We start from the raw sequence: 16,694 nt of genomic DNA on the forward strand, positions 1-16,694 counted from the left end.
CATTTGACAAAATCAGCCTAGATACTATTCGGCAATTGATCCAATTTGAAACAACAACCAAATCAAACAAAAACTGTATTAACCATAACTAACTGACTAGTTATTAGCTTACTATTATATAGCAACATACATATATACATACAGACACCATCTATAAACTGACTAAATGGTACTGTTAACAATCTAGGTGACTCCGGGCTTCTAAAATGTCGCTGTTGAAGAACTTTTCTGTCTTTAACGACTCTATTTTTGGTATCTAATGGGATTTGTTCACGAAAGTGCGCCTCCCATGTAAAATAGAACCGTCCCGTCATAGACTAATCGACCGCCCATAACGGAAGTATAAGTCATAATATTAAACAGTTTGTTTATCCTATCAATTGTAGTTTTGATCATAATTTTATCTAACAAGGTCAAATCAGACAATGATTGCGCCCACGATTAGATACATTTTGAGATATGCAATCACCGTTTGTTTAGATAAGAAGAAAAACAATGAGGCGGCATGAAAAACATTGATTTAAGGAAAACATTTTATTTTCTCAAGTATATTTTCTTTAGAATAAAAAACAGATTTTGGTAACGGGAAAAATATACCATCAAATTTTGTTGATAAGACCGCTTTGTCAACTTTAAATTCTCGTTTAAAGTAGGTCTCTGGCATTTCGCAATGAAAAAGTGACATCGTTGGCAAAAAAACGGAGCCTAAAAAACCGGAGCAGCCTCATTGCATATCGCAAAAACAAATTCACAAAAAAGACAAATTGTCCTCAAATTGCACAATAACCTATTAATTCCTGTCTAAAACTCTCTTTTGAAAATATAACAGCAAATTCATTTTGCTTAAATTTATCAACGCCAATATTGAAAACTTTGCAACGACTATCGTCAAAATATATCTCATTAGAAAATTTCAGCCATTTTAAAATATTATATAAATTTATATACAAAAATAATTCATAAATAAATCTTATATAAAATTATATACAATATTATATTAGCATAAATTTGGGTATTTGATTATAGCATCAAAATTTGTTCTTATGGACAATATTTACATTTTCGATATTTTAAACTCTGAAACGCATGTTCAAGGCAAGTCGACCTTACTAAACTCATAACAACAAAAATAGCTCCGTATTACAAACAAAAAACGATTTGCCAATTTTATTATAAATTTTATTATGGTAATGATAAAATGTATAGGTTCTGAAAATGTTCAAATGTCTGACCAGACTATTCTTTTAAAGGACACAAGGAGCCTTTAATTACAATTTTCTCTCATAAAAATGATTGTCGCAATATATTTGCAAGTAATCATCTTCAGCAAAGATTGAATTAAGTCGAAAAAAAATCTTGTATAAAATCTCTAAAGTTTTTTGTGCCCTCATTTGTTACAAAAACTGAAAAACGTTGCTCATATTTGAGGAAAAAGAACACAAACAGAATACGGGTGATAGGTTGAAAAAATACAAAACAATTAAAAACAGTGTAGAGAATGACGAAGTGTATCTTCTTGCGGAAGCTCTAATATTCTTGCGGAAGCTTGCAAGACGATATCGTTTTGAAAGATTGAGTTCCAAACTATCCATTATGCGTTCTATCGACTCTTCGAATGAAAAACATGTTAAAACGGGCATGATTGCGTGAACTGAAAACGCGAAAACATAAAAAAACAAGGAAAATGTGGCCTAAAAAAATTGAAATCTATTTCAAATACTTTAGACTTAACTCTCAAAAACAAGCTCGGAAAAATGAAAGAAAAAAATTTCTTGTGCAAGTGCAAAATTCTCAGTTTCAAAATTCTTGCGAAAAAAATTTTTGTTAAAATTTAACATTGGACTGCGAAAATTTTCCTAGCGGAGCAATCAATTGCCCTCAACTGTAAATAAGCGGGCGAAATTAGATCTAGCATTTGCTAAATCATTTTTATATTTTTTTAATCAAGAAAGTGGTCGATCGATTAAGATCACGATCATGTAAAACAATAATTGAACCAATAAGAGTAGAGCTCTATCAGACCGAAATTGGGAACGGATCTTGGAAGGTTACCTTACATCTTGGTCCTTCGATATGGCAAGATAACTTTCCATCTTGCAAATTCTGGTATTTTTGCAACGTAAAATTTTGTCTCGCAACATATTACAAGACAAATTTTATTAAAAGAATTGTTCAAGATAGCCTTCCAGTCTCGAGTAATGACCGATAATAAAAATTTGTCAGATGTTATGATCAGTTAGTTACAATCAGGCGTAGAACACAAAGTTCTTGAAAATATGTAATGTCTGGAAAATAGAACGTAATGTCTAAAATGATAAAATGTATATGTTTTGAATATGTTCAAACAACTGACCAGACTAATCAGTAAAAAAACACAAATATACATTTATTACAATTATTTCACAGTCATAAAAAGGACTGTCGAAAAATTTTTGCTTGTAATCACGCTTAGCAAAAATTGAACATATTTCGAAAATAATTCTTTTATAAAATCTGGTACCCTCATTTTTCCAAAAATAATTAAGTTGTTCTTATTTCTGGGGAAAATAAATACAAAAAAGGGTGATTAATTGAAAAATTAAACAACATAAAACAAAAAACGTGTAGATAATGAGGACGTGCATCTTGTAATATGCTGACAGAAACTTGCAAGATGGTGCATAATTTTAAAATATTGTGTTCCAAAAAATTCATTATGCGTTTTATTGACGCTTTGAATGAAAAACTGGCATGATTGCGTGTATGGTAACCATTACATCATAAAAAACACAAAAATGTAGCGTAAAAAGTTTGAAGTTCCAAAATTCTTGCGAAGAAATTGTTTGTTAAAATTTAACAAAATTGGGCTCCAAAAATTTGATTGGAAGAACAATCATTTGCCTTGAATTGTAAATAAACGGTCGAAATTAGATCTAGCATTTACTAGAATCTTTTTATACTTTTTCTCTAGAGTGGTCGACCGATTAAGAACACGATGTATGTCATGTAATGCATTGAAGAAACCAATAAGAGTAGAGCTCTATCGGACCGAACTTGCGCAAGAGTTCTAGAAAATTAACTTACATCTTGGTCCTTCGATAGTACAAGATAACCTCCCATCTTGTAAATTTTTGTTTTTTTCAGGATAAATTTTTGTCTCTCAACATGCTACAAGGCAAATTTTATCACAAGAATCGTACAAGATAGCCTTCCGGTCTCGAGTGTGGAGCGATAGTGAAAAAATTGATCAGATATTATTATCAGTTAATCAGAACGTAATGTCTGGAAAATGTGATTAAATATATTTCAAACTCAGTTCTTTTAATGTTAAGATTCTCTGACATGTGGAAATTGTGATTAATGTTCAATATCTGATTATTAGCAAAATGTTTTAAAATGTCGGTTTATTACATGCAATAGGTGAATTTTAAAAAACCTACAGCTTTGAGAATTGAATTTTCAAGATTTGATATCAAATTTTGCGTTAGTCCTTCCCCTAATTTTAAAAACAATGTTCTAAATTCAGAAATGAAGTCAACATCTCATGGCTCGAATTATTTACAATACAGGCCAACTTTAGTCGGCCAATTAAATGGTCCGAAGATAAGCTGTCCTTTACTTTTAAATCAAAGATCGATCATCATCATTGTCTCGAAGATATTTCAAGCACTTCAAACCCGATCTCTCTGATTTCAATCAACTTAAGTGATGTTTTTTGAGCTATTTTGAGAAGTGGTTTTGAAAAGCGCCGCCATTTGACCTAAGATAAATGGTTATGCTTGGCTACACAGCATAGCCACAAAGACTGATGTTAGTCTGAAATAGCTGCTAAGTTCACGCTGCGAATGTTGACTTTTAAACATCTTAGCTCGGAGTTGCAAACACAATCTGAAATGCGATAGGCTCCATTGGCCAAACAGATTGACTCGTTCAGACAAAAAGAATGGCACCAGTCTAGTTATGATCTGGTTATGATTTAGTTATGACAGACGGGTATTAGCCGCGTCAGTCAGCGATGTGGGCGAGTTAGAGTAAACAGAGCGAGTCTTTCACACTGTTTGCATGACACTTGACAGTTTGAGATTAGCAAACAATTAAGGCCCATTTGTTTTATCATTGATTGGGTCTTGTTCAGGTCAATATCTCTATCAATAATCTCCTGTTTGCATACACTGTCGTATCAACTGCTGCTGTACGCGCTCTCAATAGATTACACTTTGGGTCGGTCAACTTTTGACCAAATACGTCTCAAATTTGTCTATTGTCCTGTGAAATTATTGCAAACAGACGAGATAAATGCCTTCAAATGGACACACATCTAAACTAAGAATGTCATAATTTGAAACCACGTCAAATTTTAAAACGTTAGTTTGCCCAATTGGGGCTATAAATTGGTATAAACAGACCATTTTAATCATAAACAGACAATCTGAATCTGGTTTGAAAGTTCATTGAGATATTTTCATATTTCTTTCTTCGCAGTTATATGTATAGCTGGGCTGATTTTAAAAAAAGACCGAAAAAAAACATTGAAATATTTAAATGGAGGAAAACCAGTTGAAAAACATGTTAACTTTCGAAAAAAATTAGTTGATGAAATTGGAGTGACGAATTTAACTGGAAGTCTTAAAATGAGTACGAGACTAGGAAAATCAACGATAAAAAAACTTTTTTCATAGCACCAAAAGTTACAAAATTTTTTTCGCCGTAAATCACATTTTCACCACATTGAATCATAAAAATCTTAATTCATAGGAAATTTAGAACAACTCATAAAAACTTTCATCGTCTCAACTTAACATCTTTTGTCATGTACATTTTTTTTGTTTGAAATGTTTTGTATAATGACGTTGTTTGAATAGCTGTTGGCAATGAATAAATTGAACTACGTGTTATTTGTAAACTACTGTCCAATTATACACGACCATCATACTACTCATGGCTAAGGCCAATTGTGTTCAGGTAGCTTCTAAATAGACTATTATACACACTTTTGAAAACCCCCTGGCAGTTTTAGAAGTTTTCAATACCAACACCGAGCAGCGTATGTGAAACACGGACAAAGATTAGCATTGTCATATTGAATCGGTGAAAGGTTCGCGTAGATAGTTTATGGTTGCGGTCCGGTGATAGTTTACGAATGAAAACTCTTAAGTCAGACACGGTCCAAGCTTGAATGAAGTCTGAACAGCTTTTTATGAAGATGTAGAGGTTGGTGTTTGCGTGTGTGGTGTGTGCGAGAGAGTGTGAGCGGGGGCATTAAAAAGTATGCGTGGAGCTGTTTTTATTGACTTATGAGCATAATTGAGAGATATCTCGGTGTCATTGTTGATGGTAAGTGAGGCATGGTTTGCGGTGGTGTATTTTGGTGAAAGTAAGGGCCATCCTGACCATTCTAAGTTGGTAGAAACAATTAATTTGAGCCTTAATTGTGTAAATCTAATTGGTATTATAATACGAGTAATTTATTCTGTCACAGTACAAAAAAAGCAGCTGCTTGCCCCGCTATACACACACAATATATTTGTATTGTTATAATTCAAAACACACAAACTTTTGTATAAAATGCCAGAAAATGCATAAAAAATGAGAAGCACATGCCAAAACTGAAGATTGAAAATTGACGAAAACTCTTGTTAAACTCAATTTTGTCATATAATCACCGTCTAAGCATAATTCGACTAATTTACCTTTATCAATGCGAGGTTTTGCACACACATTATAATAAACAAAAGCAGCTCAGGTAGTCGCTAGATAGATAGTTAGATAGAAAGTGGCCACGCCAAAATGCGCCGTGTATAATTGCAATTAAACGCAAGAACCACGACCAGTAATTTACTCTAATTCTGCAATTAATTGTTTTTTATACTATTTACGTATCATAAACTTACGCGTAGTATACACACAGCATTAACTATTATCAAATTTGGCCATTCCCCTGCCAAACTCATGCAAAAGTTAATCATGATGATATAGATGATAATAATAATATTAAACTCTACTGAACAGAGCTCAGCTCAGGTATTTTGCGTGATTAAACTGGCGTATAAAGGTATACAACATCCCATGCCTTGTTCATATAAAATAGCTTCTTTTCTCAGTCACATTGATCACTATAGTAGTAATATACTCGCTAGGCTGAGCAGTACAAAAATTGAGTCTCAAACATCATAAAAACTCGTAAAGTTGAGATAATTTGACATTTTAAACTGTCCGTCGCAGATACTCACTGTCTGTCTTCAACGCTAAACTAAGCGTGATCGTGGCGACCAAGCTGGCTTAGAAAACAATGATGCCTGCAATTACTTAAATGCACCTTGTCAGGTCTAGAGAATGGCTGAGAACAAAACAACCAAAACACAAAACAAAATTTAAAAAAAATTAAAAAATGCTGTTCGGATTCAAGCATGATCCCAATACCAATCGTATTCGTCGAAAATATAATACCAAATCTAACTAAACAATTAAAAACTGCACAGAATCTTTGTACAAGAAGAGAACATTGATTTAGGAAACCAATAGAAACATAATTCCCAAGTTCTTATTTGATCTTAAGCAGAAAATAAAGGTACCCTAATTTTGAACCAAAACAGCCGAAAAACTTTCAGAGTAGCTGCACAATTAGCTTGATTATCCGTATACACAATAGCTAGGAGAAAATTCAAAACTTAAACAACTAAATTACCGGGAAAAAATGTGTAAAAAAGGCAAGGAATCTTCAAGAATTAATTTTCATTTGCTGAACTCAGATCAAGGGGTCATCTTCGCAATTGATCACCTGAAATCATTTTTGGCGGACAGCTACACTCATTGACAAAAAATACAATTTGTATAAAAATACACAAAATGCAATTTCATACGTTCAATTCCTTTTTTTAGAGCCCAATTTGTCACTATCTATGTTCGTTTCTCATTACTTTTGCATCAATCGACGCATAATCATTAGATGCTTACAAGGTCTAAATGCGGATAAACAGACAAGCTTACTTACAAGAGAAAATCAAGATAGAAGTCGGGAAGTTTTCCGTTCACAGCAGTATGTTGAGTTCCACGTGAAATTTGTTTAGCTTGCTCATGCATCAATAATTTTAATCAAGAATTTGCATTGTGAACTCAACATACTGCTGCTAACAGTAAACTGGCCAACTTCTTGAGTTTTTCTTTACGTAAGCTTGTCAGTTTATCAAAATTTAGATGTTGCGAACCTCTGATGATTATGTGCCGATTCATAAGAAAACAAGAGAACCGGCCAAAAGGATTTTGGCTAAAATTGAATTCAAAAACAGGCAGTTTACCATGTATAATTACATTGAGCGTTTTTTGTCAATGAGTTATATGATTCGAAAATTACCTTGTTTGTCAATCACCGGTCGTTCTCTCTTAAGAGTGGGATTGAAAACCATTAAAGCTGCAACAGAAAGTTGAAATGAAACCAGGGCAAGACAAATCTGCCGAAGCACCAATACTCATGTACGCAGCAAACGGAAGTTATCTTTTTGCCAGTGACAGGAAGAGCACTAGAAAATTTTGGTCTAACAGAAAAGGTATTTTCCAATTTTTCTACCTGCAGAACAACTTATTATTAGTTTTCAAACTAAAACGAATGAGAACAAACTATTTGAGCAAATCGGCGCCAATAGAGTTGATCGTTTGGTCAATTTATTTTTTGTTATATCTAAGAACGTTCAGAGGTATGCTCATCTTCAGTAACTGCAACAATGTCAGTTTAAAAAAATGAGGCTAATTTCTCAAGCTCTGCTGGTGTCGAACATAGATTTACAGAGAAATATGTCAAAACTGGATTCAACAAACAAAAAGTGAGAACACGGTAGCTCTACCAATACAGCCAAAAATATTGATATATTCAGACAGTAGGCCAGGAAAAATAGGAATCCCTTAAGATATGTGAAAACTAACAATAACAACACTAACAAAAACATCCAAAATAAAAATAACGCTAAAATCTACCCTTCAAAAGTGAGAGAAAGTCCAAACTGTTACAAGAGTAAACAATATCCTGAAAAAAACTTGGACTAGCTTATTTTATTGAGCACTACATCTGAGTGTTCAGAATTGAATACAAGCCGACGTATATTTGACAAGAACTGATCTAAAAATCCTGAATCAAATTTCAACTGATGGTAGAACAATCAATACTTACGAAACTAAGATCAATTTCTCGGCTAATTTTTTCAGCGCAAAAATATTTTAAATTAATTTTTTCGTAAAACCAAGGAGAACGGCTAATATCTTGAATTAATGTTTTTGCAGAGCCACAGGAAAGGGAGCACTTCGTCGAATCATTAAATTGATCCAAATGAGTTCCGACGATGATGCTCTTTGAACAATTGTTTCACTAGACAAGGTCCGGAATGCCGCTTAAAATGGTGCATTTTTCTCACCACAAAAGGTGTGCTCAAGCATTGCGCGTGACCAAGTCACAAAAATGCGTCAGAAGAGACGGCCTAATGCAGAACAAAGGAGCCAGTGAAGTGATGACGCTTTAGTACCAGCCGAACCAAGTGTACTGGCTAGTTCCATTGTCATTGGGTCAGGAGTTATGATACCTCCTATCAATACACCATTGTTACTCTCTCTAATGCTTATTATTACCGGATTGTTATTATAAAATGGCGGTTAACTAAGCGCTTTTAATCATTTTCGGACGCTAGGGAGTCCGGCTAAAACGAGGGGAGGTAGGGGGCAGGGGTGGTACGGTTGGCTGGTTTTGGTTAGGCTGGTTATAAATAATGAAGTAGAGTGGAGCTTGCTAGTTAGTAGGGGATGGAGCTTTAGTAGTGGGTATGCTTGTTTGATTGTTTTTGTGTGAGTGACAGTTTAATTTTTGGCCACTTTTTACAGCCCAGCATATAAATGACAAATTTAGAATAGAGAGACGGCTGTGATTTAGTCACGCTCCACGACTCTGAAAAGAAGTGAACAAATGATCTTCTTTTTCTTTCCATCTCTCCCTTTCTTTATTTCTCTCTTTCTTCAGTCGTTAGCCGACGAAGATGATGATTATTAGGAGCACTACTAGTACTAGTTACTCAGGTAGACACAAACAAACAAATAACCAAACAATACAAACATAAACAACAAACTCGTCATAAAAACCACAGCCGCGTGACACAATCTTACAACATACAACCCACCAAAATCAACAGATCTGAACAAATTTCAAGATACTAAGTAAATTTTATCAGAAAATTTTAAATAAATTTCAAGAATGTTGAAAGAATTTTTGTTTCTTTCGACAAGATTAGCAAAAGATTGACTAAAAATTGACCAAACACAAAATTGACTTCATAAATTTTGGAAGCCGAATTTATTTTTCTTTATTGTTTACTTGTTTTAATTCAAGAGTCTTTAATAATAGAAATTGTTTAACATCTAATTGACAAAAAAGTTAAAAGCCTCTTGAAACGTCTTTTATAAGCGCTTATAAATTTCCGTTTAATCGCTATTTCATCGCATCATTTTTCTTCTGCGCAATTTCAGTTTTTAAAAGGCATTTCTAGTTAGCTCTCAACAAATGTCAAAAGAAGGCGGTTTGAGAGTAAAATTAATTTATTGAAATTTTGTAAGGCCTGGAGTGAAAGGGGAAAAGTTAGCGAGGGGGGACAGCATACTTATGGAAATGAGTTTGTTAAAATAGCTGATCTGTTCAAGTGTGAACAACAGGCTTAATTGGCATTGAATGGCACTTTGACAGAAGGCACAACATAAGGCTCCTCACTAATAACAAAACACAAAAACCTCATTAACATCAACAACTATTCCTACTAGTCAATTCAAAATTATTCAATATTTGCTCACGCAAACTTGAGTTATGTAAAAAAATATTTTCCAGAATACATACGCATTAAACGTAGAATAATGCGTCGAAAATCAAAGAAAATTGTAAGCTAATTGAAATGAAATTACAGTTGTATATTTTCGCAAAAATTATTAGCACTCGCGAGCAGAGATACTCGCGTGAGCTTTTTTAAACTCTTAAAGACGATAGCAAAATTTAAATTTAACACAATCTTGTTAAAATTTTCTCAAACCTCTTATTAAAAATCAGAAATGAAGAAAATTTTCGGAAAATTGGATTTCGAACTTGACGAAGCGTGACTTCTGTCATTTGGCTTTCAAATTTTTATCGGCTTTTTTCGCCCAGGAACAAAACTTTAGGTTACAAAACATCCTTTATAAATGAACTAATGCGTGTCCTTTCTAATATAATATATAGTCAAATTAGCGGTATGAGTAGTCCTTACAATTAAAATTTCACAACGTAAGAGCAAAAACATTATCTTAGGCAAAATTTTAAATACAGATGGCCAAATTTTGCCGGAGGAAAAAGGAAAGATCCAAAAGCGAAATTAAATGAAGGACAATTTCATTTTTAAAAACTGCAAAAAAATCAGTTAAGTTGACATTGTTAAAATTTTGCGCAGTAGCATTTCAAGCCAACGACGCCGCCATTGAGCTTTGATAAGACATATGTCACACGTGTACATACAAGGAAAAGAGAAAGTTGTAACATATCAATTGATTCTATGGGTGTTGCCTACCGTCTTAACACTGAAAATATTCATATCAAAAACAGTCACTTTTCAAGCTGTACACGTTTAGACAAAAGGTTAGCAAATATTCACCACAAAAGACGGCTTCAACTAGCAGACACATTTCAGGGATGAAAGTCTAAAACATTTTTTCTATTTTAAAAAGTCCCGTCTGTGTTGATATTTTGAACAGTTTGTCATATCTAGTTTTAAAATTAGAAGTAGAGTACAGAGAACAAAATGTGAGTGATGTTTTTGAAATGCATGCGTGAACGATTGAAAGAAATGATCGGCGTTTAAAATTAAATTGTTCATCAGCAAAAACTGACGTAAGAGGCACTTTTTCCGATTGTTTTCCTAGTTACTTAGGTTATTGCCTAAACGATTATTCAAAACAAGTGGGCCTTTTAGGGAGAAAAATGGGCACTAAAAAGCGGAGAGAGAGAGGAGAGAAAAACAATTAATTTATTGTGCAATTTCGATGCAGGCAACGCTGTGCGTGTACATTTCGCATGGGCGCGTTTTCAAAATGAGGCAAGTATTGACATTTGTTGATGGATTTGGGGGGAATTTCGAATTGAAAAGAGGCGGTTGTTGAGCTCAATTGTGGAAACATCAATGGATAACCAACTTGACTTGCTTGCTTGCTTTTTTGCCTAGTTGGTTATGGGAATTTTAATTATGTAGGGAGCCGCGCCCCTTTTCCACTACACGGGCTACCCACCCCACAACACACTACTACATGTCAATACTGTGTCATAATTGATTAGACAGGTAGAAATTGTATCAATAATCAACCCCCCACCCCACCCCACCCTCCCCTTCCTCCCCTCTAGATGATAGAGTTACCCTACCCTGTTGCAACCACCATCCCCTAATCCCCGAATGAGGAAGCCAATGTAAGAATTTATTTGCTAATTAGCAGGGAATTGGAAAACGAGGAAAAGAACCAACAATGAAGGTACCACAATGGTACTATTGTTCATCAGTTTGTATTGACTGATTAACATCAATTGTGTTTGAATTTCGTCACAAAAATGACCCCTGGCTTTCAGCTTTTTTCATAATAAAAGTCACAATTTGATATTGCAAAACGAAACATCTGACACTGTAGAACTTTTTCAAAAATACGTCACAAAAAGGAATAACAAAAAAGGTGCTGAAAATGATTTATTTAATGAATAAAATTATAAAACAAAGCGTAAATGCGCCAAATTTAGTCATCAATATGCTACTATCTTTTTGTGTTATCATCGACTTTTCGAGTCAGTCTATAGAATCGATCAATTTAAATTAGAATTTTTACATAGTACACTTAAAAAATTCCATAGTTTAAAGACCAAATTTACCAACTGGTTCAGAGTTGACTAAGAAACAATCAGAGAGAAAATTTCACATTTCTGACCACGAAAGTCGATTAGTTTTGCGCGCGATATTCATGTCAATTTTTAATTATTATTCTGAGTCAGCGCAGGATTTAATAGTTTTATTCCGATTCTTCGAATTTCGAACTTGTATAAATTTTCCAAATGTTTTTTTTCCTTTTATGTGTATGTGATTTACTTGTACTTTCTTTATTTGGAAAAATACATTTTTCTTCATCTAACTCAGTCAACTTTTAGGAGCCAATGATTATGACATTTCGTTCCTGCGAACAATGCTAAGTACGCACTGTTAAGTAATAACAAGGAAAAAGTTTGTTTGTTCGGTTGCTATAAAGTACGGGGGCTAATTTGGTTTTCTATTAACCTTTAAGTTTATGTTACCAATGAGGTGATTTAATTATACTACTATGGTTATGTTCCCTTTGAAAAGTCAAATATAATGATTTTGAGGTTTGCAATACTTGAAAAGTATTAAAAATGAACTTGGCTTCCGTGGTACTTAACAGTTTGTTGAGAATGTTTGCATTTATGATTTGTTTCTCAGTACTAGCTAGCTAATCAAAGTAATCGGCATTTAGTCAATAGGCTACTTAGTCTTTCAATTAGCAGCGGACTTGTGATTAGTCGCTGTGATTGGTCGCGGTGATAAGATGAAACAGAATCAAGAGCCTCATTGCCTTCCCTTACTCATGAAAGCGAGTGCTTCCCCAAAAACAGCCACCGGCGGCCCACTTCAACCCCGGCACGCATCGATTAGAACACATTTCACTTTCGCACTCTCAAATACCATTCGACTGCAAATTATGTCAATTAATTTGTCTTTATACCTCCCTACTCGAGCAAGCATACATCTAGGTAAACCTCTCAGTGAAAACACATCATCAACAAAGTACTTTTCACACTTTTCAAGTATTTTGCCAAAATATTTCACACGAAAAATGGAAAAAAAATATTGAAAAAGTGGCAAAATTGATGAATTTACTCAAGCGAATGTACATCAGTATGAAAAATCCCGGGAACAAATGCGTATAATTGAAGTTTTGTTCAAGTGATTGTTTGTTTTTGTTTACGTTTTGCTTCCGCCTTCAATTATTTTCCACATTTAATTCAGTACTCGTCATTTTAGCACACAAAAGGGTGTTAGCAGTTAGCTAGCTAGCTGATAACAATTCGACAGTTGATTGAAATTTAAGTGAAATGGAGTTGAAACATCAGAACAACAAGAATAAACAAAAAACAACATCAACAGTGCAGCTCACGAGGTGTGCGCAATGAGAGAGAATAAATTAGAAAAGATTTCAATTCTAAATTGAATTTGTTCACTCAAAGGGTTTCAATTGGCCTCTCCAGGTTCAAAGTGATTTTCACTCTAATGGCTTCTCATCTTAATGCACATTTACAGCTACATACAACACACGCAAAATCAGTTCAAATCGCCGAAAAATTTGACAATTTCTCACTTAGCCGAATTTGTGCTACACATCAAAAATTCAACGTAACAAAGTCATCATACATTTTTACCAATCTCGTCATATGTTAAATTGAACGATCCAAAAATCATAAACCTTGAGAAAATTTTATAAAATTTAAGAAAATCTATTAATTTTTTTTCAAGTCTAAAAGTCTGCACAGAAGAAGGCGCGTTTTAAGGCAGAAGGATACAAGAGCGTTTCGGGTAAAAATTTATAACTTTCGGCTTTCAGGAAAATTCGGCTATTTACAACATTATCCAGTTAAAATGTGCTCGTCAAATCATCAGCTAGCTAGCAAAAGAAAACAAAAATAAATCAAAAACAATAACAGTCAACAAAATTGATTATCAAAATGAAGCCTAATTAAAGTTGAGCTTATCTTAAGCTGATTGATGCTCCAACATTTTAAAATCAAATCAAATCTTCATCACATCGTCATATTTTTGACAACAAAATGTTACAAATAATGACACCAAAAATCAACAAATGCAAATGAGTCAATCAAGCTTTGCCAGGAATTAAAAATTGAGATAGTTTGAAATACCTTTACAATAAGTATTAAGAAACATTTTTTTTGATAATCGAAAGTTGATCAAAAATTTCAGGATTAGACCGTTCAAAACTAACTCAGCATCATTTAACAAATACGTATTGTTTTTGCATTTTTTTCCTAAACACTTCAGAAAGAACAATTTTTAGAAACTGTCTACATTTGAATTATTTTTAAGCAAAAAAAAGCATTGCATGGTTCATGGAAAGGATAGCTGCCAATGTGTTGAACATATAGTTGACCAAACTTAGATCGACGTATCATGTTTTAAAAACAGCTACACAAAAACGAGAGATACAAGAACAACCATAACTCAAGAACAGCCAAATTTGAAGCAATTTCTAAAGAGAACACTCAAAAATTAAATCTCACGGAAAGTTTCGAAATCTTCTCTGAGGAGCTCGGAATGGGATTCGTTGTGGTACTCACTTGAATATGACCTTCTTGTCATTCTCAAACTGCTGATGATCCGTGACCCCTAAAGATGACCCTCCGGTTGTTAAAGGTGTGTTTGACCCTGCAACTGTGACCTCATTAACAGGTGTGGCCTGACTGCTCCCGGCCGCTGAACCCTGGATGCCTGCACTACTGCTGCCCCCACTTGATAACTGCGATGCACCGGGGAGGGTGGGAATCGAACCGGCGCCTGCATTTGGGCTGTCACTACCGTGTAATTGTTGCGCTGTTGTTAAAAGGCTATTGGAAAGCGGCGATGAAGATTCTTGCTTCATCGGGTTGTTAGTGCTGGTTGCGAAGTTTTGTGGGGTGGCGGTGGTGTTGGTGGCTAGGGGTATGTGAGGGGAGGTTGTCTGACCTCCCTGGTGCGGTGGCTGTGGGAACCCGCCCATCGTGTTAGCACCATTGATTGGCGAGGACAAGTGATGCTGTCCTGCAATCAAGTGACCTCCCCCTGACCCCCCGGAGTTGGAGCCGATTAAGGAATGCGAGATACTATGCATCATTTTGGCATTGTAATCAAAAACAGGCGATTGATTGTTGTTGTTGTTGATGCCCAAGTGTGCAGCGCTACTGCCGTTCATTGATTGGTTGAAAAGTAGCGCCGAAGTGAACGGGGGTTCCAATAAGGCTGCCGTTTTGATAAATTTAACCTCCTCGGTTGGTTATGACTAATAACTAGCTATAACTAATAACTATCAAGTTTATAAATGTAACCACACAAATCCCGCAAAGCAACGACCGAGATTTCTAATTTGATTGGAGACTTTTTTTGTCAATTGACTTTTTCAGCTTCTTTTGTCTCTATCTGAAGTTTCATGCTTGATGTTGAATCCAGATCCAGTTTAACCTGAAACAAAATCAAAATAAACAAAAATAAACTAATTTTTGTTTTGTTTATCTGACCTATATTTTAGGTATGCTACTAATGAATGTTTAAAAAAACACTGAATATCAAGTTTTTAGGAAAATATTTTCAGAAATTGTTATAATTACTCTGGTTCTATGAAATAATTATGAATCATACTTCCATCTGTTGCTCTGTTTCATGAAATAAAAAACTATTTCATAAAATGAAGCAATCGTAAATCAATTTGCCCCTCAATTTGATTTTAAAAAATGTTCACGAAATATATGACAAAAACAGGAGTGTAAAATGAAGAGCAGGTTGACCTGATGAAAAATGGAGGACAATCAAGGTGATGCAAAAATAAACATCTGCTTTTATTTACTTTTCCCTGATTAATTCCCCATCACATCAATCAATTAGCCACCTGTCAGTGAAAAACAGCATCAGTACTATTCCAAATAACAATCCAATTTATATCCATTTCTCCATTCAGTTTCCATTTATTTAACTTTGTGATTTTGATTCACCTAAAATATCAAAATCTTTAAATTGCGTTAATTTAGACGTTTCTGTGGCTATTGATTTAAAAATATATAATAAAAAGCCAAAAATTGAATTTTTTTTCAAATACATGTTGAGAATTTTGATTCTTATACTTTAAGCTACGATAAATGTACTAAATAAACTTTTTTTACAAAACCTATTCTGGAAAAATATATATAGATCTTTGATGTCAAAATTGAACTCGCGGATGTTTTCAAAGACCAAATGTTTTCAAAATTTTTGCCGCAAGAACTGAGATCGTTGAATTCGATGTATATTTTAGAAAAAGTTGCATGACATCAAAATAGATACTTATAAGTGTTAAGTTACGTTACTTGCTGTATGAGCCACAGAAGTTATAATCCGCGAGTTAATAACCAATATAAGAAAAGAGGGCGGAGCAAAAAGTGTTGATATTTTGAGTGATGGGAGGGAAAGGGATATGGAATACATTATTGCATTAAAATATATAGATATATATTAAGATACCACTATACACATATCATGCACTCTGCAGGTCCCACCTAGCAACCCCCCCCCCCCCCCCAGCCCCGTGCCCTTGCAATCTCAAGGGAACCAGTCATGGGGTTAGGGCAAAAAAGTGAAATTTTTAGAAAATATTGAGTTAGAAATATGGCAGTTTTGTTGTATCTCATTCCTCATTCGTTCTCTCTTTTTCAATCTTAGTTAACTCCGTAAGCTACATTTTTATATAGTGTATCTTTATTCTTTCGATCGTGACAACTGCAAAAGTAAGCTAGCTACATTCCTCCACTGAACAATACTACTACTACTACTACTACAACTACCACAACCCATTGCGCTATTTCTCATCACGGTATCGTGAAAGAGAGCGAGCTTATATACTATGTGAGAGAGAGAGAGAGAGAGAGAGAGACTAGGCCA

General features: G+C 34.3%; 1 protein-coding gene across 4 annotated transcripts in view; it reads right to left on the reverse strand.

The window, feature by feature from the left end:
• LOC142341531 (uncharacterized) overlaps nucleotides 1–16,694 on the reverse strand; it is a 114,972-nt gene that overhangs the window by 30,536 nt on the left and 67,742 nt on the right. For all 4 annotated transcript variants that reach the window (XM_075392532.1, XM_075392531.1, XM_075392533.1 and 1 more), the window contains one exon: nucleotides 14,369–15,245. In XM_075392532.1, coding sequence (XP_075248647.1) covers nucleotides 14,369–14,979 — 611 coding nt within the window. In that variant the 5' untranslated portion in view covers nucleotides 14,980–15,245. The remainder of the gene's footprint in view (nucleotides 1–14,368; nucleotides 15,246–16,694) is intronic.

Source organism: Convolutriloba macropyga, chromosome 6 (assembly GCF_964194025.1).
Source record: "Convolutriloba macropyga chromosome 6, txConMacr16.3, whole genome shotgun sequence".
Lineage (NCBI taxonomy): Eukaryota > Metazoa > Xenacoelomorpha > Acoela > Convolutidae > Convolutriloba > Convolutriloba macropyga.